At 39.6% G+C, this 27,829-nt stretch overlaps 1 protein-coding gene across 1 annotated transcript in view; it reads left to right on the top strand.

The window, feature by feature from the left end:
* The window catches only part of arid5b (AT-rich interaction domain 5B), an 85,873-nt gene that overhangs the window by 9,601 nt on the left and 48,443 nt on the right, over positions 1–27,829 (top strand). Inside the window, exon 3 of the mRNA XM_086181320.1 lies at positions 2,680–2,914. Within this exon, the coding sequence (XP_086037446.1) occupies positions 2,680–2,914 (235 nt within the window). The remainder of the gene's footprint in view (positions 1–2,679; positions 2,915–27,829) is intronic.

Below are 27,829 nucleotides of genomic sequence, written 5' to 3'. Positions count from 1 at the left end.
TTTCTGAGGTCTTTCTATTTCTGTGTGTGTGTGTGTGTGTGTGTGTGTGTGTGTGTGTGTGTGTGTGTGTGTGCGTGCGTGCGTGCGTGCGTGCGTGCGTGTGTGTGTGCGCGCGCATGCATTCTCCGGTGTTCTATTGAATTACTTGCTGTTTTTTTTTTCCTCTTTATATTGTATTGCTGTTTGATACACACATCCGCAGCAGAACATTGAGTGTGTTATTTTGGTTTCAAAATGGACTCAACTGAAATCTTTCATGGTTTCATTTCCCCATGGGGTTTTCACTAGATCGCATCAGCGTACAGTAGCTAATTTTGAAGAGATAAAGTACATTGTGGCTTTTAGCTGCAGGCAGAATTCTATTTACTGTTGCTCTACATTATTCAAATGGCCTGCTTTTCTGACGGCAGGATCAGCAGTCAGTTTTTCATTGCATGGAAAGCCGGTTACAACCACCCGCCACCACTTGACAGCTGAAGACAGCTCATTATAAGAAGACCGAAAACCCATGTTTGATGTTTCTACTTAGTGAGGGAGGCACAGCTATATCAAGCTACCCCTCGCAGGCTTTTCCTTTATAAGGAAATACTGTCTCAAACTGGTTAGGATTTGATATGCCTGTAGTTTCAGATGATGTGAGAACTGAATGGGGTAATTGTATAGACAGAGCACTCAAAAAGAATCTGAATAGCTGGAAAGTTAATGTGTTTGTTTTTAGAATATGGGGGCAAAGCATAGGAACGCTTTGAAATAATCTGTTATTATGTAAAAATGTTGCTCAAATGGAGAAAAGCAACACGATATTTTTAAGTTGAGCTGAAATGCCTTTAGCTCAGATCCATTTCACATTGTTCAGCAATACATATCCCCCCAAAAAAGACCGAGAAAATCTATTTCTTTGTATTTTATATCACATTCCAATCTTTTTTTTTCCATCCAGGGTAATAAAATATGGTATGGTAATATCACACCAGCCGCTCGTAAATCAATCTTCATCTTTTATTTGTCTACGGGCTAAGCTAGCTTGCAGAGGTTAGTGTGTCTCTCTGTGTGTTTTCTTCCACAAAATACTGTGGTTACAGGCTGGCTGGCTCCAATTTATTCATCTTGAGGAAGGTTGGAAGTGTGATATCTCCAGATTATGATCAAGGCATTTTATAGAAGACTGTTTCAGCAGTTAAACTGAGCACAGAATGTCAGTTTAGTCACCTTATATCAGGTTATGACACGCTGTGGATACGCCCACTTTTCAGCATTTTAATAGAATTCCTCCCGACCTTATTTCCCACCATTGTATCCAGTTTCACTCCTAAACACATCATGATACGGCATTTAGGCACTCTTGATATGCAGTTTTAAGCCTCATAAAAGGAGCTCAATCCAAGCTAGAAGGGAAAGTTCCCACCACACTGGTTAACATCAAAGTCTGAGTCAAAGAAAATGTTTGAGTCTAATGTTTAACTAATTTGTTAAGGATGTTCAACATTCAAAATAATGTTCATGTCATGTTAAATATTTACAAAGAAATAACATTTTTAACTGCAACATTCTGGGGATGTTTAAGGGACGTTCTGGAATGTTTGATGAATGAGCTGTAATTTGTTGGCTCAACTAACATTTTTTTTTTTTTTTTTTTTTGTCCTCACGTCAGTGAATGAAAAATGTTCTGGGAACAAACGTTAAACTTTACCAGAACATTATAGTCATATTCTGAGAATATTTTCAGAATCACAAAATGCTAGCAGGGATATAGAGTACCCCCCCCCCCAAAAAAAAACAAACAAACAAACAGTACTGATTCTGTGGGAGGAAATGTGAACAGGCGTTCAGATGCCAGGTAAATTGGATACAACCAAGGTAAACATGAGAGTCCTACTCAGCCTGTACACATCTGTCCTCCAGATTTTCCTGCTTTTGTGAAACCCATCTTCCCTTGCACTTTGTTGGTAACAAGCACTTCAGTCATTATCCCTTCAAATGGAAACAAATTTAAGATTCTCTGCTTCCTTTCCTCTTCAGCGGACTTGTAATTCCTCAGGTATGAGTGTTATTAAAAAGGTTGAATCAACCTTAGGAGAGCGAGAACAAATTTTATTAAGTAAGCCAGCTGAGCAGACTACCAAACCACCATACCTCAGTCCTATCAGCCATCGCCGCTGTAGAATTATATTTTGACAGTACCACATTAGTTTTATTGTGTCAGAGAGACCAGTGGCTCACAGCTTTCTCCTGTTTATTCATTACATCCTCATAATAAATCTCATTTCTTCCACACTTTGGAGGCGTATTCATAGTCACTGCTGGGTGATTTATAAGCATAAAATCTCAGTGTTCATGGTGAATGTCAGAAGCCAGACTTCCTAAATGCAAAGCAAAATGTCTAAAACATCTTCGCCCTCATTGACATTGATTTAGCTGCTGGCATAAATTCAATTCAGCAATCATCCACATCATCCATATTCATGCTGCCATTAATTTACCTACATTACCGTGCCTCCACAGCCATGCTGTTTGTCCTGTTTCCTCATACTGGCTATGATTCTGTCCTGATTTCAGTCCTGTTTTAAAAAGAGCCATAAAAGTGAGGCAAAGGTAAATTATCTGCGACCTTGACACAGTTGCATTGATGTGACTACATTCATCTGCTCCCGATTGAGATTCTGCCCCGTCTCTTTGCAGCATGAGGTAATTGCCGTGTCTGAGAAGGTGATTGTGCGGCTAGAGGACCTGGTGAAGTGGACGGTACCAGACTTCTCAGGATGGGCCGACGGTTTGAAGGCCGAGCCTCTCAAACCCTCTGTGCTCCGGGAGCTGGGGACCAACGGGAGGCGGGAGGCCCTCCATCGATACAGAGAGAGCACCCTCACCAGCGGCCTCAACTTCAAGGATGTCCAGAGGGAGAGGGCACAGCTAGGTGAGCTGCAGTCGGAGTTGGAAATCTTTGCTGCTGTGTTGACTGAACTTATAAATCAATGCATTATTGTCCTTCAGCTGGTTTTAACAAGCACCGACTTGAGTTTTTGTCAAGTAGTTGGAATTGCTGTTGGTATTATGAGCTGCAGCGATGATCAGCGCTTTATTTGATCAGCTTTGACAGTTTGAAATCCCGCATTCATGTTCCCACTACTTTTCTAAGCTGAGTATCTGTAATTAAAGAGCACTAATAAGCCTAAAAACAATTCAACAAAGAACAGTGTAGAGTTATTGAGAGGCGAGTCAAGAGAACGCTGGCAATTCAAGAGGAAATGTTAATGAGCCGGATCAAACGTTACCGCATGTAAACGCCCATAATTTGTAGATTTTGGATTGTTTACCAAAACTGATGAACCAAAGAAAGACGGTTGTATAGCTTGTAAGCGGAACTTTGTATCAAAGGGATAATTTAGATTCACAGTAAGGATCTTACCTTCAGTAGAATTGGGTCAGCGTGTCATTAGTGCTGCTGTCAGCCATTATTCCCCCTTATTTTTTTCTTTTGATTTAACAAATCATGACAGAAAGACACAGAAAGCAAATAGACAAGGAGGGGGAAAAAATAAAAAGCAGACAAAGACAAAATCCTCATTGTCTGTCGTGAGGGAACAAGTATATCTTAGAAGCCAACCTAAATATTCATACAAGTAAAAGATAAATGAATTATAATTTGTATTCATTAATACTGTTATTGTCATGACAATGCATTCAAGCAATGTAGCCCAGCCGTCAAGCAAGTGACAGAAAAGAAAAAAATACTCAATATTCATGTACACATACGCAACTGTAACATTTTCCACCGCCAGACAACATTTGTCTTTGGCTCTAAATTTTGCAACCATATAATGTCCTTGTATTTCTACGCATACGCTGGCAGTGGAGTGGACTGATATTTCGACTCAGTGACCGACGATACCCTCCCATGTCAAATCTTCTCTACTGTCAGTCTGCTTCATTTTGTTATTTTGATATTTAATGTCACGATGTCAGTGTTTTTCAGAGCTCAGGAATAAACTGCGAAACCAAGCTTAAGTCGCATTTTGCGAGCGGATGATAGAAATTTTACATGTCGTGTTAACTGGCTTGTATTGTCTCATATCGATCGCGATCTCCTGAACAGAATCAAATGGTATCGCAGCAGACTGTGATACTCTGAAAATATTATAAGGTTGTTTTAAAAGAAAAATACAATAGATGGGGAGAATTGTGACTCACACCCCTATGCGGGGTGTTTATCCACGGCGGTGAAACAGTGGTTGTGTTTTTGCGCGATTCATTGAGAAAGAGCAGCAAGTCCAGCACTGGGCGGCCAGCTTGATCGCCCAGCTACTCAGCGATGCTTCTTGTGCTTGCTTGTGTAAAATAATTCATTAGGAAATGTCTTTAGATAACTGAGTTAAATCAAACTGCGCCTGCGACACCTTTTTATCCGTCAGTTCAGACTACATTTTCCTGTTTGTCTCAGCAGCTTTAAGTATCATCCCTGTGTGTTTACAGACGCTCGTGTGGCATATTCATTATGTGCAAAGTGCAATTAGGTGTCATTGAATGTTTGATTCATACATGGGGCTCCAGGGGTCTCACTCCAGCATTAACCGTGAATCAACTCTAACATAAAGCTGAATGTCTGTGCGGATGACTCATCCAATGCAAACAGGAAACTCTGGCATTTGAGCCTAATAATCAGAAGGAACATTATGTTCCTCACATATTTGCCTTTCTCTCTCATGACTGTGATGTCATGCTTAATACTGATTATAATAACATTGTGTAGCTTAGCACAAAAAAAATGCAATTACAGTACGTCTTTTCAGGTTTAAATTCTGTTGATTAAAGCCAGAATTCTAGCGTCATAGTCTTGTATAATTCATATTTAATAATCATTTTATGCCTAAAGCTCATGTGGAAGTGAAACTACAAAAGGCTTAACAACACAAGGCTTTTTGTCTGTAAAGAAGGTTGGTTTATTGATGACTCGTGTGCTGTTTTCTGCTCAGGGCTCAGAGAAGCTCTAGTCTGTTTCTGTGTAATGCAGTAATGCCCTTGATTACTCGACATTGCTTGCATCTCATACGCAAAAAGGACAACAAGATCAATACGGGATGCTTTGTTGTTATTCCAGTAATCAATATAATTTGATTGTGTGTGTGATGTGTGTGTGTGCGCGCGTGTGTGTGAGAGAGAGCGAAGGAGAGAGAGAGAGAGAGAGAGAGAGAGACTGCTAGCTTTTATAAATAGATGTGTCAGACTGCTTCTTAGATATTATGTTCCAAATCATGGATTTCTATAAATGTGCTGTGTCTTCTAGATTTTATAGATGTATCTGTTGTCTGTGTAATAACTACTGCTACAGAGGGGGTCGGTGTAAGTGTGTGTGCGTGTCTGTGTGTGCGTGTGTGTGCGTGGATGCATGTGTGTGTGTGCGTGTGTTGCTAATGAGCAGAGCTGCCGTTAATGACTCCATCAGGCTCTTTCTAAATGCACTTGTCACTCCGATGGGACACTCCACAAGAGAATCTGCCCACTCAGCAGAACCGGCTCAGACTCTGGCAGGGCACCAGAGAGAGAGAGAGAGAGAGAGAGACACACACACACACACACACACACACACACACACACACACACACACACATACATACACACACGCGCGTGCGTGCGCGCGTACACACACACAAACACTCTGACACACATAAATGGACACATGATGCACAAACACTACGCACTGACAATCAGTGACGTGCACTCATTTATCCGTTTGTTTATTTGCTCGCTTTTGGCGTGTATTGAACAATATGAGAAAGAGAGAGATTTGGGAAGAGAGAGAGAGAGAGCAAGATCACTTATTCATCAAGGAAATGCATGTTACTCTGAGGAAGGGTTTGCATAGAAATATGAAATATGCCACTGCAATGCTGCTGACTACCAAGATGAAATATTCATGTCACAGCAGCAGCAGATCGGATATAAAAGTACCTTTAAAGCGTGCAGTAGCTGAATGTCCATAATTCTGTGTAATGTGTTTGCTCACTGACTAAGCTGACTTTTTTATGATACGGTTATACGTTCTTTTTTTGGATTGTATTTCTAAATAAAATAGTGTCTGTTCTCTGTATTACGTGAATGATGTATTTGCCAATTGTTATTCCAACACTGATCTGTAACTCTGTCAGAGGAATTAGATTGTTCCCATAACAGGATACTGCAGCAATACCACAGGCTGCACAGAAAACCATTGTGAGCTAAAGAGCAATAATGTGTGCCATTGTTATCCCGGGAAACTGCTTTTTTTTTTTTTTTTCCAAACTGCATATCCTAACTTTTCCTGGCATGCTACAAATGTGAATTAAGCGCACTGTTATGTACATTTGTCTCATAGGCAACATATAAAACACGGAAAGACGTGTCTCAAATAGCAAAATGATAATCACATTTCTCTTGATCTGTATTACATCAGGCATCCGTGAACAAAAAGCTCCTTTCTCTTCCCCGCTCTCAGAAATGCATGAAGACTAAAGTAAAGTAATTAATTTGAGAAACAAGTGACCTTCGCTGCCGTCCTGCTGCATCAACAGCTGTGACTCTAAAACCTGTGAAGCAGAGAATTGATTGGTATCATAATTCAAATTCCAGGTTTAGCCAGCTTTGAAATACAGTGTTTCAAAGTGGGTCTAGAGTGGCTCTAAAATGATGCTTTTCTTTTAATTCAGTCAGGACCTGTCTCATGCCCAAAAAGTGTCATTTGTAGAAGCTTAAGTAGTCAACTTCAGTGTCATATTAGCAGTTATGAGCATATCAAACAGCAGCTTTCAACCGCAAACAAGTCAGCAGCATGCGTGATGTTATCAGCATTATGTAAAAGTGGATAAACGTGAAGGAAACATATTCATAGAAGCCAAAACTAAGATTAATTGAACACCACAGTAGACAGACAAGGTGGTCGAATTTACTCCTTGTACTCATATCAAAAACCATGGCAATCTAATTCTTATGTCACCCACATAATGATGACGAGCCAGTGAGACGTTTGGAGACATTGTTTTTTAGTGAGATGTCAGGACGTTTGCTGCCATTTTTATTCATGTACGTACTTTATGTATTTAAACCCATGATCCCTAATCATAACCAAATGCATTTTCTACTGAGAATAAAAGATATGTTGGCAGACGCAGTGTGTGCTTGAGTTGCTGGAGATTTGTAGGATTATCCCCAAGACACTGTGCATAACCTTTCTTAAGGTGTCACAGAAATGTTTAATGAGAGCATATGGCAATAATATCCATGTGTAAAATGCATAAAAATGCCAGCATTGTTCAAGGGCATGAAAGGTTGTCAAAAACAAGCATTCCTCATGTGAAAATCATGGATAAAGGAAACATAAAAATGCTTTTACAATAGTTCAAGGAGGAGCTGCAAAGGCGGTGGTTGAGCTCCGCTAGCAGAATAGCGCTGCTTTGCCTTCTTATATTTATTTTTGTATTCCTTAAAAACATGAATGAGTTAATTACATAAAATAAAACAACTGGCGTATGTCTATTAAAGTGGTGTAGTTTGACATTTTTGAGAGGTGTGGTACAGTAAACATGATAAAGCTAGCAGTTGTTAGCTTTGTGCGAAGAGTGGAAACAGTCAGGGGGAAACATCTCTGTCCATGCAAAAACTCAGGAGTGAAAATGACACTTTGACTTACGAATCACGTTATAGACTTCATGACTTCGAGTAATTCCTCTTGTCTTGGTTCCCACAATGCCAGATTTCCCATCTGTTTCCACTTTACTGGTGCTAAGCTAAGCTAACCTTAATCATATTGACACGGCAGTATGAAAATATGTCCAACCCTCAGCAAACATTTCCCCTACATGTCAAACTTTTCCGAAGTATATATTTATTGTATTTTCAAGGATCCACGTTTGCTAAAATCTTGAGGTTTTGCATATAACACCAAGGACATTTTTCTCCCACAAGAGTACAACATATTTAAACAAATCAAATGCATGCAGAGAGAGATGTCCTGTAGTCTGTTACATAATCTGTAAAGTGATACATTTTATCGGGTAATGCAAACTGTCCATTTAGTTTTTCTTGTATTGGAGTGAGCATTAAGGCTTCTTTTTACAGTTCAATCCACCAGGGATGGCTTACTAGGCAAGTTTACATTCTGCCCCTCTATCTCTCCCAGGAGAACTGGCCTGATTCTTTTTTCTTTTTTTTTTTTTCATTGCTGCCTGCCGAAATTGGTTTCTGGTCGTATACTATGAAGCGGAGTGTTGGAGAGATGTATCTGCTGAGACAGTTTGCTGCCTTGTGTTGGGAGAAACAGAACGCTGTGCAAAGAAAATAATAAAAATGAAAAAATATATATATATATAACTGATAGCTCAAAAAATAGTTCAATGGGTTTTTTTTCTCAGTTGTCTTTCTTCAATACGACGCTTCAGTTGGGAAGGCGGTAAGCAGATTGTTAGTCGAGATGAAGCAGTGGATTATACAAGGTCATAGCTTGTGACTCCTGCATTCAGAAGAACACACTGTAGATGGTGTTCCCGACTCCTGTCCTCACCCGGCGTATCATCTGGGACTGCTTCATCCTCTGACCCTGTGAGGATCAAGGCTTGTCTGAGGAAACATCCATACAGGAACCATGCAGGTGGAAAATATACAGTCAGATATTTTATTGTCTTGTGGGGGGGGGGGGGGAAATGAAGCCATTACATAAAATGATAATGTCAGTTTTATTGTTTTTATCTGACAAATTAAGTTAAAATATTCTATTAGATGTTTCCTGCTGCGCTGCATAATAAAGCTGTCATAATGGGTTTTTTTGTGTGTGTGTGACTCAATTCATAGAGTGGATTACAATAAAATGAAGGTTTCAAGATAGATTAACTTTCAGGGTGGAAAAAAGTCAACATTTTCACAGAATTTTCTCTTACTGATGGTAATGCAGGTGAGCTCTAATTATTCAAGGACAGACATTTGTCACACAGCTCTTTGCTGTAGTTATAAATGGTGTTCTTGATTTCAGGAGTCATTCTACACTGCTGATAAGAATAAGAATGCACGCAAATGGGAGCTGCATGAATAGAAATAATGGCATAATGGAATTGTTTTCCTGTAGTCAATAGTAACTGGCCTTCACTGTTGTGCATAATGGATGTTTTAGGTTATGTACTTGACATTACATTAATACAGCAGGCATTCTTTCCCATTGCTCCCCCTTTATTTTTTTGCAGTACATGTACGTCAGGAGTAATTCAAGCTGAAGACTCCCCGATATACTTTGATAAGTGCACAAGAGTGTATGGGTTGAAACAAACCACCCACAATGAAAAGCTGACCTTCTCTACCATCTGAGCTGCAAAATAAATCATAACAGCATAAAAATGTCTCCATTCAATACTACTATCTTGATATTAAAGTATACTATTTTTGCAAGTAGTAGACAAGAAATCAACTTGTGTTACAGTTTCATTCTGAGAAGCAATGATTTTGTTCATTGTCTTTGTTTGTTGGAGGTTTCTAAGAGAACACCTCTTACACGCCATCAGCTGTTAACTATTTTCTAGCGGTGGGCAGCTCCTCTGTTTGCCTTGAATGCTGTATTGTTTTTAGTCGCATGCTTTGTGACTTCTAACCCTAACTTCCCGTCAGAGAAAAAAAACAAAACGAGCCGCTCGCTCAAGTTGGGATCAGCTTTGACATTAAGGAAGGTTAAAAAAAAAACACCTATTGACAGTAGCTGTGTCACGTACAGCAAACCCAATAGGACTTACATAATGGCTTGAGGTGTTTCTGTCCTTCACTGTACTCTTCTTCTTCCAGCCACTGTTATTGCTGTTACTGCTGCTGTGACGATATTTTGTCTGACATCATCAGTAGGCGGGGTAACTAGAGGGCAGTCAGAGTGCTAACCACGATGTGAAACTAGGTGGCACTAGAGAACACAACGTCACCAAACGCGATGTTGCCGAACATGGCAGCACTGTAACTTTGATGTAAATGAATGTGTTCATCACATTATGCGTACTTCCTCTAACCACTAGGTGGCGCTATGGCTACTACAACTTATCGATGTCTTAACGTGGGAAATCTGGAAAGGATCTGACCATGCGGGGTTCAGTTTTCTGTTCTGATCTGGAATATCAAAACTGGCCGCCTCACTTTGCTAAAACGCATTCACAGCAAGTTTTAGGTGGTTTAAGACCAAATATGAGATGAAAACGGTCGACCATCAAGAGGAGTACGTAGAAGTCCAGAAAACAATCATCTCATTTCCTGTTGCAACCAGTTGGCACAATGATTAATTTGTAGGATTACTCTTTTGCCTGTACAACACCCAAAATCTGTTTCATAGTTTTTGCGTAATCCTGCTGACAGACAAAGGAAACCGGTAACATGGTGACTTGAATCATTTTGCAGCCTCATGATGTGTTTACTTATGTCTCTCACTCCTCTGCTCCACCTTTTTCAGCCCTTTATGATCTGTTTCATTTAAACTCTGCTCTTGATTTAATTGACCTCCTGCTTGACCTCTGATGTTACATGGACTAGAGGGGCGAGGAGGCGGCGGTCAGTACCAGTGCACCGCTCTAGATAGCCTATTGACAATATTTTTTCAGCGTGTAACCTCCAATCAGATGCTCTTTTTCTGCATCGAGTGGACTTCGGTCAGCAGGTTAATATTTTTTCCTTCATTTTTTTCTGTCACTCTCAAGAATGTGAGTCACTATAAAGACACACTAGTACATTACTTCATACGATGAGAGATAATCATGAATTGAGCTCGAAGGCTCAGAAAACCGGTGATATCACTGCGTTTCACTTTTTTTTTTTTTCCCCAGCTGCTCCTGTTCAGGCATGAAACCACTGTATTTCTCTCAGATGCAACATCTGATCTGTATGCCAGGCTTGGCACATACACCCAAGTTGATATCCCAACAATATTTCAGTCGGAACATTTCAATTTGATGTAGAGGGTAGATTCTGTCTCTTTTCAGAGACGGTTCGGAGCGTCATGGCATGTTTATACGGGTAGGAATCGATGATAAGGAAACAGACAGATGCTGTCCTCCCATGGCTGATTTGTCTTGATGACAATGCAGAACAATATTTGGGACTTTGAGCCGGTATCACACATGAAAATGTTTTATGTTTCGACTGCAACGTGGGAAGGAGTGAGCAGTTTCTTGGAAAAGATAAGGAGAACGCGCTGTGTTGCTGGTGTTACAAGAGTAATGGTTTGTTGTGACTCCGACAGAGACAGAATGCCATGCTTTTTTTTTTTTTGTAAGACACACTGCACTGTACTCCTCCATTCACAATATGTGGCAGATTGTATCATTTGCACTTGCTTGCTTTCCGCCCCTCCAACATATTTGCTTGCCCTTCTGCTTTTTCTGCAGAACTAATTTTAGAAATTGTCCAAAATCCTCTGGTGTAATTTAATGGAGTGTTTGTATTGATTAAGTGCCTCTACCAACCCCCTCCTCTGATTCTTTCCTTTATTTCTGGTGTTATTGGTGGTGGTATGTGTGTGGGGATGGGGGGTAATGGTAGTATCTTCTTATGGCAGTCGTCTTCATTATGCTGAGACCTGTAGGAGAGAGAATCACAAGCTGTTTTTCCTCACTGATGTGCTCATATCATTAATTCCATTCTGACTGTGGCCTGGCCGGAAGCCAGAGAATTCTAAATCTGTAAGCAGTAAATTGTGTGCCGGGGTGGAAAAATCTATTAGATGTTTGAGCATGCCTCGAATTTGAATGGGAGAGAAAGAGAGATAGAAAAAGAGAGAGAGTGAGAGAGCGAGAGAGAGAGAGAGAGAGAGAGAGAGAGAGAGAGGGCCACCCAATATATCCAGTTATTGCTCCCATCGTAATCAAATTCAGCTTCTTCGGATAGCTACGTTCATTAATAATTTGTGTTATTTTATTTCTGGAATGTCACATAATGTGTTTTTCGACTTGGAAAAGGGAGGGAGGGTGGGGAGTTGAGGTGGGGGTGGGGGTTGGGGGGGCTGCTGGATGGTTAAACAATGAGCATGGCCTCAGAGGAAATGAAGAGCTCCGTCTCTCCATTAGCGAGGCCTCAAACAACAGTTGTGTCTCTCTTCTCTCCATTAGTCAGGTCTGGAACAACAGAGACGCTATTGATGTGACCTCTGCTTAGGCATCTTAAATAGACAGAAAGAGAGTGAAGTTCTTTCATAATATACTTCTCTAACAGATTTCCTGATAGATTGATTCTATATTAAAACATTTATTTCTTGACTGTTATTTCTTTCCTTGAATGCTTGAAAGTTGCATGAATCAGGAGGTTTTATCTGAAACGTGCTCTGAGAAAATGTCAAGGAACATTTGCTTTCTTTTCTTAAACCAACTGCCTGCCAGCTCCAGTTACACTCTGACTCATGAGTGTTACCCAACCAACAACACCCCTTCTGGAGAGATTTCTATAGTCTTTGTCAAAAAAAAAAAAAAAAATTTCTCATTTCAAGTATTACAGCTACATTAATATTTCAGAGCCAAACGGATTTTTTTTTACACGTCTCTTTCTGCATGATGCTTTCACATTCTACGCTGGTGTAGATAGATATGGATGATTTTGTACCGCTCAGTAGGCATCACAGATTGTGAAATTAATAACTCTGCAGTCTGCATATTTTATGAGCATGCCGGTCCATCTGCTTTATGAATGTATGTAAAACTGTCCTCTTCTGGAAGCCCTTGTGTGCACATGAAAAGGACTTGCAAGTCAAATCAATATTGAAGGAAACGCACAAGGGGACCCCTGCATTTTAAAGGAACATCAGCTGTGGTGGAATGTAGAATAATAACTTAAGTACTCTTGTGGAATACAGATTATTAGACAGTTTTGCGACTACACTGCCATTGGAGAAAAGAAAAACATATAATCACCACATGATTTGTGATATTGCTGTGACTGCTGAATTCTGTTGGACAACTGATTTACATGACGTACTTTCTTTTAGTTTTTTTTGTTCGTTCTACAACTTTTTGCATAAAACACACGACGACATTACAAAATATTATACAGGAAATACAGCAACTCTGCATTGCACGAAGGAAGGCATAATGCACTTTACTCAACAGTGTGGCTAGCCACCTTACTAGCTCTTACTATCGTATTAATACTTCCTCTGGAGAGAGATTGATAAATAGTTGCTAAAATGTATTTTCCTTCACATCAGTTTCCCCTGTCATGGCTTTGTGATCTTAACGTGTCGATGAGGCACTAATCTAGGTCTGTTGACGTCGTTCTGCGTTTCCTCATTTACGTAGCCGAACTTTGAATCTGACACCACGATAAACTACAAAGGCATCATTCTGGCTTCTTGCCTTTTTGTTGGTGTTGTTTTATCTTTTTCAATTACACAGATATCACGATGTATCGTAGATTAAATGTTGCGGAATATATTGCTGCGTCATGATTGTGTTGATACAATCTGCAATGTGTCTTATTATTGTAACTTACTCAAAAGGCAATCATGTAAATTGAGTTTCCATGATTCATTCTTGGTGGCTATCTCCTACCTTCGTGCAGCTCACTTAAAACTTGTCTATGCTCTGTATTTCCTCTCTCACTCACTGACTATTTTTGCTGAATATTAATGAATGCCTGGAAGATGTTGGGATATTGTCACAGCTCAACTAAATTATATACGCTAAGATGACTGTCAAAATCAAATTTAAGCACACCTTGACTTGAATGACAGGACCTGCAGCTGCTGAAGGTCTTTGTGTTACTGACTCACCCAGATACCATCAGATGGAAAAATGTGATTGGTCCATTTCCTGTCCTGGTTTATTAACCCCATGTCTACCATGACAAAAATGTCACAGTTTAAAATTGGGCCTAGATGTAGAAATGATTAGTTAGTGCTGTTAATAAAAATATTTTTAGCAGTATCAATATCTTTGGCATTCACTGAATACGTATACAGCTCAGAGGATATCCGTCTACTTCTGCAGCATATGGGTGTGCGAACAATTTAACTCACGTGTTAAACACCCTTTTAATTCTACCTTTGCAGTACAGTGTTGGAGAAACACTTCCAGTCAAGGTAAAAATAGCGCTTGCCTCTGATAGCAGATCAGTTTCTCCACATCCACTTAATATCTGTCATAATCTGTAAGGCAGAACTGATGCAAAAGGGTCACCAGGCCTGGCTGCTGCATACATACACAATATGGAAAGTAGACCTTGAGAGTTGAAGGAATAACGCAGGGTTCATTTCACAGCTCAGAGTTAATGCACTTCCCTGCATTGAAGGTAATTGCAATGTGGGCTTTGATAGATTCCAGACCTTTTTTGGGAGCAGTGTGTGTGTGTGTGTGTGTGTGTTTGCACTGCATGTTCACACATACTTGCTTGGATACATAACTGTTCCTAATGCTTTTATTAAAACAAAGAAATGCATATGACATCATTTGTATTTGTAAAATATCACTGTGCAGATGGTGTAATATGTTTTGGTTTCTTTGATATATTAACTGCCGGAGGAGTTGGAAGGAGCGGCGTGGCTGCAAACAATAGATCAACTGATGCCTCTCTGTCCTCTTTCTCAACCTGTCAGTCCATTTCCTTGTTATGTACTGGCCTGAGGAGCACTTGGCAAAATGAGAGGCAGGCTTGTTTTTCCCCCGATTCCCCCCTTAGCCATGACTCAAGGAAGCCGCTGTTTCATGTGACATGTTAGAGGATAATATCTAAAGGTAACAATAGCCTTGTCACCAAATCCCTTTGTTCCTACATTGGTGCAACTTCAATCTGTCTTGCGAGAGACGATTATTGAATGTGATAATGAAAAGAGGAGTAGGTAGAGGAAACACATTGATAACGCCAAATACGCTCTATTCAAACAGCATATTCCATAAACCAGCCCATTAAGACCATATTCTGTTTTCATGAGCAGCAAATCAATTCCACCGGCATCTTTGATCATTTATAGGCTCCGTCTCTCATCTCACTCACACACATGTTGCGTTAGACTGGCAATGCAAAAAATAATTCCCAGGATTCATGTTGTTTTGTTTTCATGTCACTTCTCACTATAATATTCTACCGTCAAACACATAACAGTTCTCAGATGGGTTTTACAACATCAAATGAACAACAGCATAACCAAAAAAGAACACCCACTCACTGTTTTTTTTTTTTTTTACTCAAACTCATATTTAAATATTTTTATCTACTTTGTGAAATGTGCAACAAGCAGCTACAGCAGAGGTTATGAGCTTTAATCTTGATTTTAGAGGAACGTGGCAAGTTATCGGGAAATATTTGCCATCCTCCCAAGAACTAGACAAGATGATAGACATCCTTCTGTCCTCTGTGCACACAGTAGAACCACACACACGCAAAAAAACCAACGGGCTGCTAGTTAGCTTAGCATAATGAATGTCAGTGGATGGGAAGTGTTAGCATGCCTCTGTCAGAGTTCTCAAATACGCTTTTTCCTCTTTGTGTAAAACGTTTGTTAGGAAACAACTATTAAGAATTACAGGATGTTGTTGTCCCAAACAGAGTCAGAACTACTCTCCTGACTGGGCGCAGTGCTTTGATGCAGCCACTCAAAAGCCCTCCCATACTGTACCTTTGGTTGACAAAAAAATTAATGAATACATTTTTTGATGACTAGAAGAGTGACTGCAACTCCCAGTCAGGACCAACTTTCTAAGAGACGACAAGGTAAACCATGATCCTTAACCTTATCCATTTGATGGCGTCTGATGGAGGTATGCTAACACTTCCCGAATATGAGCATTCATTGTGCTAAGCTAACTAGCAGCCACCTGATCAGGGTGGGTCTGACATTCCTGTTGCATGCATAGAAGACAGAAGGGTGTCTGTCTTCTTGGGAGGACAGCATATAAGCGTATTTTCCAAAAAGTCAGCGTTTGTATGTCACATGAATAACAAAGGCTTGTGAAAACAGGGCTGAGAGGGACGACTTCAAAAGAAGCTTGCGGACGAAAAATATTTTTATGGTTTTTCTGTTCTTTTTTTTTTTTTGTCTGTTAGAATGTGTAATTACAACTAATTGTGCAACAAGAGAAAATCCTTTAACTTAACATTTCTTGGATTTGCTTTTCAATACCCTTTATATCCATGACAGCACATAAACAAGAAATCTGAACAGATGGTGCTGGTTTTTAATGACATATTGCTATCTGCGAAGTCTCCCTCTAAGCCTCAGACTAAAACGACTGCCTTTAGGGAACACACCGCTCTAGTTGTTATCTTCCGCTGCTAATGTCACCCTTTTCTTTGCCACATTGTAAAGTCCCCCAGCTAAATAAACGCAGTGTAAATCGAGTATTGTGCTGAATGTAATTATTAAAAATGGTTCCAGTTGGCTTAACACTACAGGCTGTTTATGCCTCCTCCGTACAGATCTCATGATAGCGAGAGAGAGGTTCTTATATAATGACAGGAATCCACAATGCTGAATGACCACCCCCCCCCCCCCCCCCTCCCCACCGCCACCCCCCACCCTCCTCATTTCTCATTTTACCACTGGGAACATGCCTGTCCAAAATAGCCTCAAGTATTATTCTTTTTCACCCTCCTGCTCTTTTTTTTTTTTTTTGGAACTTCATTCTTTTCCTGAAAACATATCAAATAATGTTTCCTTTTATACAGTGTACGCCCAGAGAAATAAGTCTGAGTTGCTGAGTTGATAATGAGGGGCCCTTCTTTGAGGAAATACACACGGCAACTTTGATCTAGAGTGGCATGTAATTCCTCGCCTGACCCAATTCCCAATCTCCTGATAAGATGTGTTTTTTTTTTCCTCCCCCTGTTCCTTTGCTCTAACCTTCCCGCAGAACTCAAATGGGAACTTGCTGTCCCATTAAAGATACATTTAAAGCCAAACATGTCATCCATTCCATTCTGCAGAAGGAAGATATGTTAGCTTGAAAATGCTGTCTACTCCAAGCTGAGCCGAGGAAAGTCTCCCTCTCTGCCGGTGACAACCTCTGAGATCTCAGATCACAGCTGCTCAATTGAGTTTGTGTCGGACAGAGAGGCGTGACAAATGAGAGTGGCCGTCATAGCAGATAGAGTATCATCACCTGGGTGTAAACGCTTTGGCTTGTTTGAGTAAAGGGAAAGATACCTATGGGGGGCGGGGGGGCATCGCCTACTCTCTCTTTACTCAGGCACAATTGTTGTAGAGCTGCAGTTGAATAATAGGTGGAGGTATATGACCCCCTTACAGCCGGTGGCAGGAAGACCTTCTCCCAGCTTACCTTTTTAAATTTTTTTTTTTTTATGACATTCCGAAACAAGTTCAAAAGCAGTGCCAAAGACTACTAAAGGAAAGCAGACAACTCATTAAGCTAAGACAGCATCAAGTTTATCTGGAAAGGTATTGTTTTTCCCTGTAGTTTCGCCTGCCATCGTGACACCTCCCTTGATTGTTTGTTGTTTGACTTCCAGGTGAAATACCACAGCGGATCTGATAGAACATGTGCAGAACACCCGGCTGAGTGAATCACATGCATGCCTCTGTAATTCAAGTCCAAACCGCTATAGTCCAATTTTTTTTTTTAAGTACAAAGTATAAGTAAGTCACATAAATTGGAGTAACATTTCTACTTTTTTTTTTTTTTGAAAGTTCATTTGTAATGTGACTAATGTAACGATTTGACTTTTTTTTTTTAAAACACCGTGTTAACATACTGTCTTTGTATAGTCAAAAAAAAAAAAGAAAAAGCTGACACTAAAGAGAGTAGACAGTAGAGTAGATTCAGACTTACTCTCAGAATTATCTTGGCTATAAATGGATTGACCCCCTCCACCACCACACACAAAAAAAAACAAAAAAAACAACAACCCATGAAGTTGTATTTCATCTGACAAAATGCGACCAAGAGGGGGGAGAATAGACAGCGTGCAGCATTTAAGGCCAATCCATCACCACACAAAAGAGGATCACAAACATACAAACTTGTCTTTCTCATCTTTGGCAACATGTCCTATAATCTTGCAGTGATCGTGGTAGCCAAAGCTATGTATAATTTCATCTCAGACATGAAAGGGGCCCTTTGGTGCTTTCTGCTTTTATTACCAGGCCCCTGTTGTTTTTTGATAGTCAAAAGAACCAATTTGGGTTTTTGACATGGAGCCCCTCTGAATAATTCCTTCATGTATTACAGGACCTATTAAATGCAAACTTTTCAATCTGGCAATCAATAAGGCAGGCAGCTTTCCCTGGCCCTGTGCCAGACACATTAGGGCTGCGAGCGATGGTTGCTAGGGAGCTGAGCCTGCTCAGGGGAAAGAATGTTTAATGTAATAGAATCACATAAATCAACTGGAGGAAAGTGCTTGTGTTGTTTCTACTCTTCTCTTCTCTTCTCTTCTCTTCTCTTCTCTTCTCTTCTCTTCTCTTCTCTTCTCTTCTCCTCTCTTCTTTAACTCAAAACATTTAATATGGGTGTGTGTTTTTGAAAATGTGGTACAGCCATTTTTTTTTTTCCCTCTCTCTTCTTGTCAACCACAAGAACATCTGGGATGGAATTAAGCTGAGGGAAGTTGAATTTTTGCTGGGTTTATGTGTGTATACTTTTTAGGAGTGTGCATGCGCTTGTTTTTGTATGCATAGCTGTGTGTCCTCAATCCTTAAGCTGCACACTTGAATAAATTGAGGTGAAAATTATATAAATGTTTCTTTTTTTTTTCTTTGTCACAGGCCACTGCCCCACCCTGCTGAAATGAATGAAGCACTTTAGTGCTTCACTATAATTAAGAACAGAAGCCAGCATGTATAGAGGACCTCTCCCTCGCTCTCTTTGTATTAGTCAGCTTCGCAGCATCAAGTGCACCCTGAGCAGTGCGTCACACACATGCCTCCTGTGCTTTTATAATTTACTAAACAGAATTGAATCATAAACATATAGTATGAAACAGTATGGGCGTATCAGAGGGCGCGTTCTGTTCTCCCATCTCGTTTAAAGTCGCCATGTGTAAGATTTTGCATGTCATATTCATTCATAACCCTCAATATTACCTTTATATCTTCTCTTGTTTTTTTTCTTGTCCAAATGCGGTCACCACTTTGTAATGTGTGGTATTGTTTACGTTATTGCTTGACAAACACAGTTGTTGTTGTTGTTGTTTTTCTACCATAAATACGAGATGGATCAGTGCTAGCTGTTTAGCATGCTAACCTCAGCAGATATCTCTTCTATGGTATACATAGTCGTCTTTCATGTGAGGTCAAAAATGCTGAAGATTGTGTCCGTTTTATTAGATTAGATATGATACTGTTACCATCTAAAATGACAAAAATGTTACGGCTGATGAACCGTTTTACAACATAGAAAATAAACTGCAAATTCTAGATTTACTCCTCAGTTACTTTTTTAAAATTTGGTATCGTATGACGAGGCATCTTTTGGTGGTATTGAATCGATTCGAGCAGCACCATAAGAAGTTCGATACCCGGCTCTAAGCGCGAGTGTGTTGAGCGTTCAGCCTGCTCCCAGCAGCTGAGGGTGGACGATGAAAGACTTCATTCATTACTGGCACCGAGATTGCCTGCTGGATTACCACACCCTCTCCTGCACCTGACAATTTTTAAAGACAACACTGAAATATTATCACCTCATTAAGTTGAAATGGCAAATGTGAAGTGTGCCAGTTTACACATCCGGCAGATGAATGTAATTCCAATGTGCCCTCTTCTCTTCCTGAGGGGGGGGAATATCTGGATCTTCAGCTGCAAAATCGCTCCACTATGTTCACCAGCTGGTTGTTAACTTTGTTTGTCTGCCAGTTGGTTCTGGGCAGGTCGTGTATGGTGGGTTCATCAGAGCTGCATGTGGAAGCAGAGTTGATGAAAGCGGTGGGATGGTGTCAAACCAAATAAGCTCAAAAACACAAAAAAAAAAAAAAAAAAAAAGCGGGTATGAATTGGAGAGTGCGGTGGTGTGGAGAGACGGCTGGTCACTAGGGGTGTAACAATACATCAGGCTGTGTGTATCGATTCAGTGACCAACTATAACAACGTACACATGAAATATAACAACATAGTCGATGCAAAATCAGAGTTTTCTTCTTTTAATCCTTCCTCTCCTTCAAAACCCTCCAATCCCCCCCCCCCAACATTGTGACTCATTCCTCTCTAAGGTCTTAACTGACCGAGAACACGATGAACAGATGGTTCCACTTTAGACAAAATGTACTATTGTAAGTCACTTTAGACAAAACCATCTGCTAAATGACATAATGTTATAATGTAATGTATTGAATAGCTGTCCATCTTAGGTCCACCTTTATTTTGAAATTTCCATAGCGCGTAAGCTTTACCTTTTCCGCAGCTCAATAGTCAGCTTGATTTATTTCATTTTTTTTAAATTTTGAAAAAAAGCGTGGGTAATTTTCATCTAATTATATCATCATCGCATTTTTCAGAGCTCAGGAATAAATTGTGAAAACAAATTTGAGTTGGTTCACGCGGGTCGATGTCGGCTGCAGGTTCTTCAATGAAATCAATCGAAATCATATCATAGTGGACTTTGCGATATTGGTCAATATTGCATTGTTGTTTAAAGACTCAGTATAATATTGTTTCATGAAACCTGCATTTACACCCCCCTTTTAGCCACCAAAAGCATTCCCCTGTTGTCACTGAGTCCATAGAGGATGTGGACGTATTAATAAGTGCAGCTATAAAGCAGTTGGAATAGGCCTTTAAAGCGTTGAGCATGTGTTATGAGTGTTTGTGTGTGAGAACACAGCTTGCTGCTGATCAGGAGCAGGGGAATGGTGAGTCGGTGACTGATGTGATGTTCATGACGGACGGCTACTGAGTCATTTGGAAACACATTATGTTGATCTGTGCGGCTCCTTAAAAAATGAGTCCCATTTTACTCCCTTTGAACAAAATAAACTGAGTGTTAGTGACACACTGTGAGATCATTTCTGCTTTGTTATACTCCAATATCTTTATTTATTGATGCCGCATCTTCTGTGTGATTAATGTGATTTTATTTACAGCAGACTAGCTCGCAATTAGCGAAATGTTCCAGTACATTTTGTTTTTATCCAAGATAGTGTAGTCATTCACAGATTGTACAGGCAATGAATCATGCAGATTTGATGAATTTATGTCATTGTTTTATGTAATTCTCTATTTGCAGAAAATACACACACGCTTACTCATACCTCATTTCCATTGGGTGTCATTGACAGATGCTGCTCCCTCTTTATTTGGTCAGGTTTCAATAACATGAAACCAATAGCCAGATCGGGCGCCTGCTGTTGCATATATGGCCCCCTCTCAGTGTCATGTCCCTTCATTGAGAAGTGAGAGAGAGAGGAGGCGGATGAATCAGAGATGTGTTATATATTATGAGAAGAGGCTAAATGGAAACAGGGCAACCTCACAGATCAATACAGTGTACGGATCCGAGAGACTGGAGGATGGACTGAGAATACAAAACATGAACCCTCTCCTCTCTCTTTTCCCTTCTTTGTTTTCTCACACTCTCCTTTTATTTTTTTCAGACGTCTTGGACTTGTTAGGGTGTTACCACTTGTGTTTAAATTTTTTTTTTAAAAAGGGGAAAAAATTAACATCAAATATGAAAATCGACATGACTCGGGGTTACATGCCTCATCGTTTACTCTCCAACCTCACAAAAGCAGCAGGGGTATCCAGTAAATTCCTTGGCAGTGCTGATAATGTGGAAATGTTGACAACAGCAAATTTGAGCTGTGTGAGTGATTTAAGGAATAGAGCGGGTGACAGAGAGCAGGAGAGTAATGGTTTTCAGCTTTTTCCTACTCGTCCGTGACAGAGAAATGAGCACACTTGCCTGAAAGATCTTGTCAGAACTTGTGGGTTCTCTGAATATTTTTAAGCTCGGTTAAATGTAAATGACACAGTTTACACGAGCCAGATTTGCTTTTTAATTTGCCAGCGTAGCTCTGCTTCTAACTGTCAGCTGACCTCGTGTTACAAATAATGTTATTCCCAAGATGCAACAGAAATTCTCCAATAAAAATCCAGGCTCTCAGAGATGCAGCACTTTTTATTATTTTATTATGTTTCCAGGGTGTCAGCCTGCTACTCTTATTCTTGTAAACATGATAACACAGTAAGGCCTTGAGAGAATTTCTTCAAATTTGGCTCAGAGGTTTGCTTGAACCCAGAGAAGTACAGATTAGATTTTGGTTATGGTCAAAGAATAAGGTCACTGTCACCTCACCAGAAAAAAAAAAAAAAGAAGAAGTAAATTACATAATTCAAGAATTCTCACACTAATTATGGCATTTTACAGAAATATCTATCAGCATAAAATGATGAAATTTTATACATAATAGGTGAAAGGTAGTGTGACATCATCATGTGACACAAAAACACTTTTCTGACCTTGATTCAATACCAGCTCAGTAACGCCCTGACTGAGTCATGACGATGAGTTCAAATTCACCACAAAAGAAACGCTATTAAATTACTTTTAAGTCTGAACTGCATATAGTACATTACGAGTCTGAACTTAACTGCCACTAGACTGGTTGGCGCACTTGGCCGCGAGGCGTTAATTCTAGTTTTTCTGGTCTCACCCAGTGGGGCAGCTCCTTGAACTCCAGCTAATGAGTTTCATGTACTATGTGGTATTTCTAAGATTTTGATTATGACAAGTCATTTATCATGCTTGTAATATGCTTAGAATAGAAGCAGAAATCTTTCCTGTGATGTAATTACTCAAAAAAAAAGAAAAAAAAAGAAAGGGGACCATTCTTAAGTTTTATTTTCTTGGTATTATATTATGTCAGAGCTTGTTCTCATCGTTTTCATTTCCACTCCTGTTTCTCCCATACACAATGTGGCTGCATATTATCTCAGTCTCTATTTACTAAGGGTTTTTCCCCGAAAGGAAGAGTTGGCTCACTGAAATTTTCCCCAACAACATCACATCCATCCCGTGTAATTAAATATAATTTTGTCATAGTTATCAGTCAAGTACTCCACTCATCTTGTTTCTACACTGTTTGTGATTATATAAGAATGAGCTCCACTAATACTCAACAGAGTGTCCCATGACAGATACAGTACTGCAGTTAATGACTTTACCAGCCTGCTGTGGACTGTTCTAGTGTTGCTCGCAGTGTAATGTGATACGCTGGTGCAGTGTTTCCATTTTAAAGTGTTTACAGAGGAATAGTTTGAGAGATACACATTGTCAAGAGGAAATTATGGATGCCACATGTAAAAGTAAAAGGCTGGAGTTAAGAGACTATTTTAGCTGAGATTGACATAAAAAGAAGCAGAGGGTAATGGCTAAAGGGTAATGTTTACCTTAGCATAGGCTAAAGGCTGTAAGTCTGAGGAAAAAGTTATCATGGATTTGCTAGGTTAATGTAAAGGCGGGAAGAGGTATGAAACAGCTAGCGTAGCTCTGCTTAGCTTAGCATAAAGAGTGGAAGTAGGAGGAAACAGATATCCAAGGTTCGTCATAGCTTGGCGTAGGGGTGAGTCGTGGGAAATGGCCTCCGTGCCTCTGCTTAGCTTAGCTTTAAGGCTGGCAGAACGGAGGAACAACTAGCCAGGCAGGCCTTAGCTTAGCATAAAGACTATAAGTGGAGGAAACAGCTTAACTTAGTATTTTATTTTATCGCTTGGATGTTGTTACTCCTCGCTGTTGTCGTACATAATTCCCCCTACATTCACAAATGATTTGTTATGTTTCTGTTTGTGTACTGATGAGAGAAATGTATTAATTTATTTCTTCTTTTTTTCTTTAATTTTAGCTATTTAGGGTATTTAGTGTATTTTCAGGACCAGCGATTTTAGTCTGAATGCTAAGCTAAATGAATCGACTCCTGGCTAAAGCTCCATACTTAGCGCACTGGCACCAAAGTATTATCGATCTTCTCAATTAACTCTTGGCAAGAGCACAACAGTCTTTCATAAAATGTCAAAATATGTCTTTAAAGGACATCACTACAAATCTATATAATTAACATTACAGCTGTGCACTCATCCCTCGCCAGTAGGTATTTCACGGATCGATTTTGCTCCAACCTATAAATGTTTCTGTTTGTGTTATATTGGTATGTGCAACCAGTTGTAAGTGTTGGACTTGTTTTAAATGTCTTTGGCAATGGCGCGTTTACAGAAATCACATCTGAGGCTGGAGGGGTGCCAGCTTTGAAGCCTGTTCTTGAGTGATGTTGGGTGGAAATCAAATCCAGATATCAGACAGGAAGCACACACAAATGGGAAAAGGACAATATGAATTTCATCATCTTTTGTATTAAAAAAAATTGCTGTTTGGCAGATTTTCGTGTTTCCGTGACCTCGCCATAAAAGAAAAAAAAATTATAATTTATTCTCTCTGATGTACTTCCTTTTGTATTGTTTGCAAGTAGTCTTTGCAAGTTGATTTCATACTGTTATGAATAGCAAACAATGGCTGTTTGGAAACTAGAAAATTGAGTACAATCAAAACCAGCTGTAAGTTTGAGAAAGAAATACTCATGAAAGCTTTTCTGATGTACAGTTTTACATTTTCAAATCAAATATATTTTCAAAAAAAAGTCCCTTTTCTGCTGCTATTTTATTCAATTGCTGTGCTTTGGTCTCCCCTCTAGCTTGCGCATTTTTTTATTAAAAATGGAGCTGGAATATTTCTGCTCTTGAGTGTCAGATGTTTGTTTGCTTTTGTCTTAGAAAAAAAAAAAATCAGCAGATAGACATAGCCGCCTTTGAGTTCAGCCCCCTTTCATTTGTGTAGCATCTGTTTTATCGCCTGGATCATGATTCATAACAAAGCTCAAAGCCACTGCAGTCACATGTTGTATTGATTTTACTGTAGGTTTTTGGTCAAAATAATATCTGAAACACTAATATGTTTCATCAATAAAGGAGGAAAAAAAAAAAAAAAGAGAAGCACCATTGTTTATGGTGGCATTTAAACCACCCGTTGTTGTGAATTTTTAAGAGATTCCAAGCTTCAGATTATTTCATCATACCATCCATTTTAGGTCGTTGTCATCCTGACAAGAGGGGACTCAAAAGTTAAGTTGAAACGTGCATTTAAATCGATAGTTCTGACCCTATTATGCAAGACGTTCGATAATCTCTGGCTCTTGTGGTGCAGTGCCTGTGTCTGGAAGTCAAAAATTTGACTCAGTTTGCATTGCATTTCAGTATGCGCACAGCAAAACCGGTACAGTCATGCTTCTTTAATCTCAGGAATATTAGTCAAATCAGCTCCATCTTGTCATCTCAAGACACAGAGAAACTCATTCATGCCTTTGTCACATCCTGGTTACATAATTGAAATACTTTTATTTATTTTATTTCAACCCCCTTGAAGCATCTGCAGCTCCAGAAAAAAAAATGCTCTTGCAGTTTTAGAATTTATTTTTAAACTCTTGATTACTAATAAAAGAAGAAAAAAAAAAACAACCTGCATGTCAGGCCTCTAAAACATGTTTTACCTTTACCATACTTCCATTTTTAAAGTCATCATCAGCTGGTTTCTATGAATAGGTGACAGTAAAAAAAAAAAAAAAAAAAAAAAAAAGCATTGGAAAATTGAACAAGGACTTTTCACAGTCTGTGTGACTAAGCGCAAACCAAAAGGAGAACAAGCGGCTCTATTTATGGCTCCCAAACTATAGATAGATAGTTGTTGTCCTTTCATTGCCCCACTTAACTGTACAGTGTGATGTTGGAATTGATGAATCTTTCAGTGTTGTAACAGTTTGAAACTCACAGGAATAGCAGATTGTTTTAGTTAACCAGGTCAATTCGATTATTTTTGGTGAGTTTATATTAGCATTTTTTCCTTTTTGCTCAGGTCTTTGCAAACACTGCAATGAAGGAGTTGGCAGTTGTGAAAAATTGTAGCGGGATTCTTTTCAAAGTAAAAGATCCTTTGAGTTGATACTTGTATGTTAATCTAGCCTTTTTGATGTGTCAAGTAGTTATACTGCTAAACTATGGCGCCAGTTTCTGCAGTAATGCTAAAATACTCCCTCTCATTCGTCTACAAGCCACTTGTGTGTATTCATTACGTAAGCCCAATATTACAGGTACAGAAATGTACTGTGCTGTGCTGTAGTGTTAAAATCAATAAGGCCAAACCTCAGATAGTTACGAATGTGTGGCTTTTGTTCCCACAATGCAGCTTGACAGGTTTTACTCTGTGTCTCCCCCCTTCCTCGCCCTCAGATGTAGGTGTCCTGTGTAAATATGTCGAATTCAAACCCTCATGGCATCACTTGGGATATGGTCACGTCAAAATAAGTGGATGGAAGTGCTGCATTAGTACATAGCATCACATGTATAGCACTAAATATAGTACCTGTAATATATGACGACCATATATTTTGTACTATATCAGAGTTTATTGACTGACTGGTTATACCGTCAGCTGTTCTGTTGAGCTGTTATGACCGTGACACCATTGTAGTTTATGAGGTCAGAAGCTTTACAACGGGTTCTGAAAATAATCTGCTGCGCCACAGCTGTTTGATCAACATGCTATACCATCACCAGTCCAGGACAGACAGAAAGGGAAAACAGAAAAATGATCCAGAGAAGGGGAGAGAGAGAGAGGGAGAGAGAGTGGGAAAGAGAGAGAGGGAGACAGAGAGAGAGAGAGAGAGAGAGAGAGAGAGAGGGGGAGAGAAACAAATTGCATAATGTTCTCAGAGTGTCTCCTGTGATGCAGCCACAGCCCCGACCAATTAGAATGCTCACACAAAGATATGGACGTCCTTTATTTGGAAAGGTCACGCTGTAAGAACAAAAGGAATTGTTAAAGTGTGCTCTATGTACATTACATGCACCAACACACCGACGAGCATACTTCACAACGCCTTTGTATAGTTATTAATGCCCTGCGGCTCTCTCTCCAAACGGAATCTAATCAAATGAGGGTGTGCAGGAGAAAGAGCTGGTCGAACGGTGACCGCTTACAATAAAACCCCTGACATTTGGAAACAAAGCCTCCTCTACCCCTGAGCGGTAATTGCCAATGACAACTGCCGCAATCTGTGATGAATGTGTGTGTCTGCAGTGTGATATGCATGTATGCAATAATATGTGTGTTAATACATCTGTGGGTTTTTTGTGTGACACAGGCAGTCAGTGTGCTGGTTGAATGGTTTCAATAATTTCTTTTGAAGTGGTCGTCATATTGGAGTTCAATGGAACTAATTAAGCTGATTGTCAGGAATGCAGCTGCTGTAAATATGTTATGAATGCTGTCCTTTCTGCCCTGTTTCTGCTGCTACGCATTAGCGGCATTAGCAGCAGCCAGCTCAATGAAGAAATGTGTCTTTTAAATAGATCTGTTAATAATATTCCCCCCCTCTCCCCCCAAAAAAGCTCCTGTTTTGTCTTTAGAAAGGCAAGATAAAAAGCTGGCTAGTAGTTAGCAACCCTGAAATATTAACTCACCAGCAGAAATTCCCATGAATGTCATGTCCAAGGGCTTTGTAAAAAGCAGACAGAAGAGTGAATAATTCATTTTCATGTTTCAAACTGCCTGGCTCTGCTTCATCAGCTGTTGAACCGTGTAGTCAGCTTTGTAAGCTAGAAAAATATTAGCAGTCCACTGTCAAGCAATAGGGGTGATGTGCACATGCATTTGTATGCATATTAGGATTTATGCAGTTTCATTTCATTGTGCTATAATGTGCTACGTTGTATTACGGTTGTATTACTTTATCTCCCTCATCATACAGTAATATCTGTCAATAGTTAATGGAGCATTTGAACCGAGACAACATATTTTATCACTTTAACTGCATATTCTATTTTCAATTATTGATTTTTTTGCCATTCATAATTTAATCTTTTTTT

This window comes from Aulostomus chinensis, chromosome 16 (assembly GCF_037954235.1).
Source record: "Aulostomus chinensis isolate RoL2024-O1b breed Wild chromosome 16, RoL_Achi_v1.0, whole genome shotgun sequence".
NCBI classification, from domain to species: domain Eukaryota; kingdom Metazoa; phylum Chordata; class Actinopteri; order Syngnathiformes; family Aulostomidae; genus Aulostomus; species Aulostomus chinensis.
The sequence above is the reverse complement of the archived record's forward strand: the minus strand, read 5'-3'. Positions and strand labels throughout refer to the sequence as shown.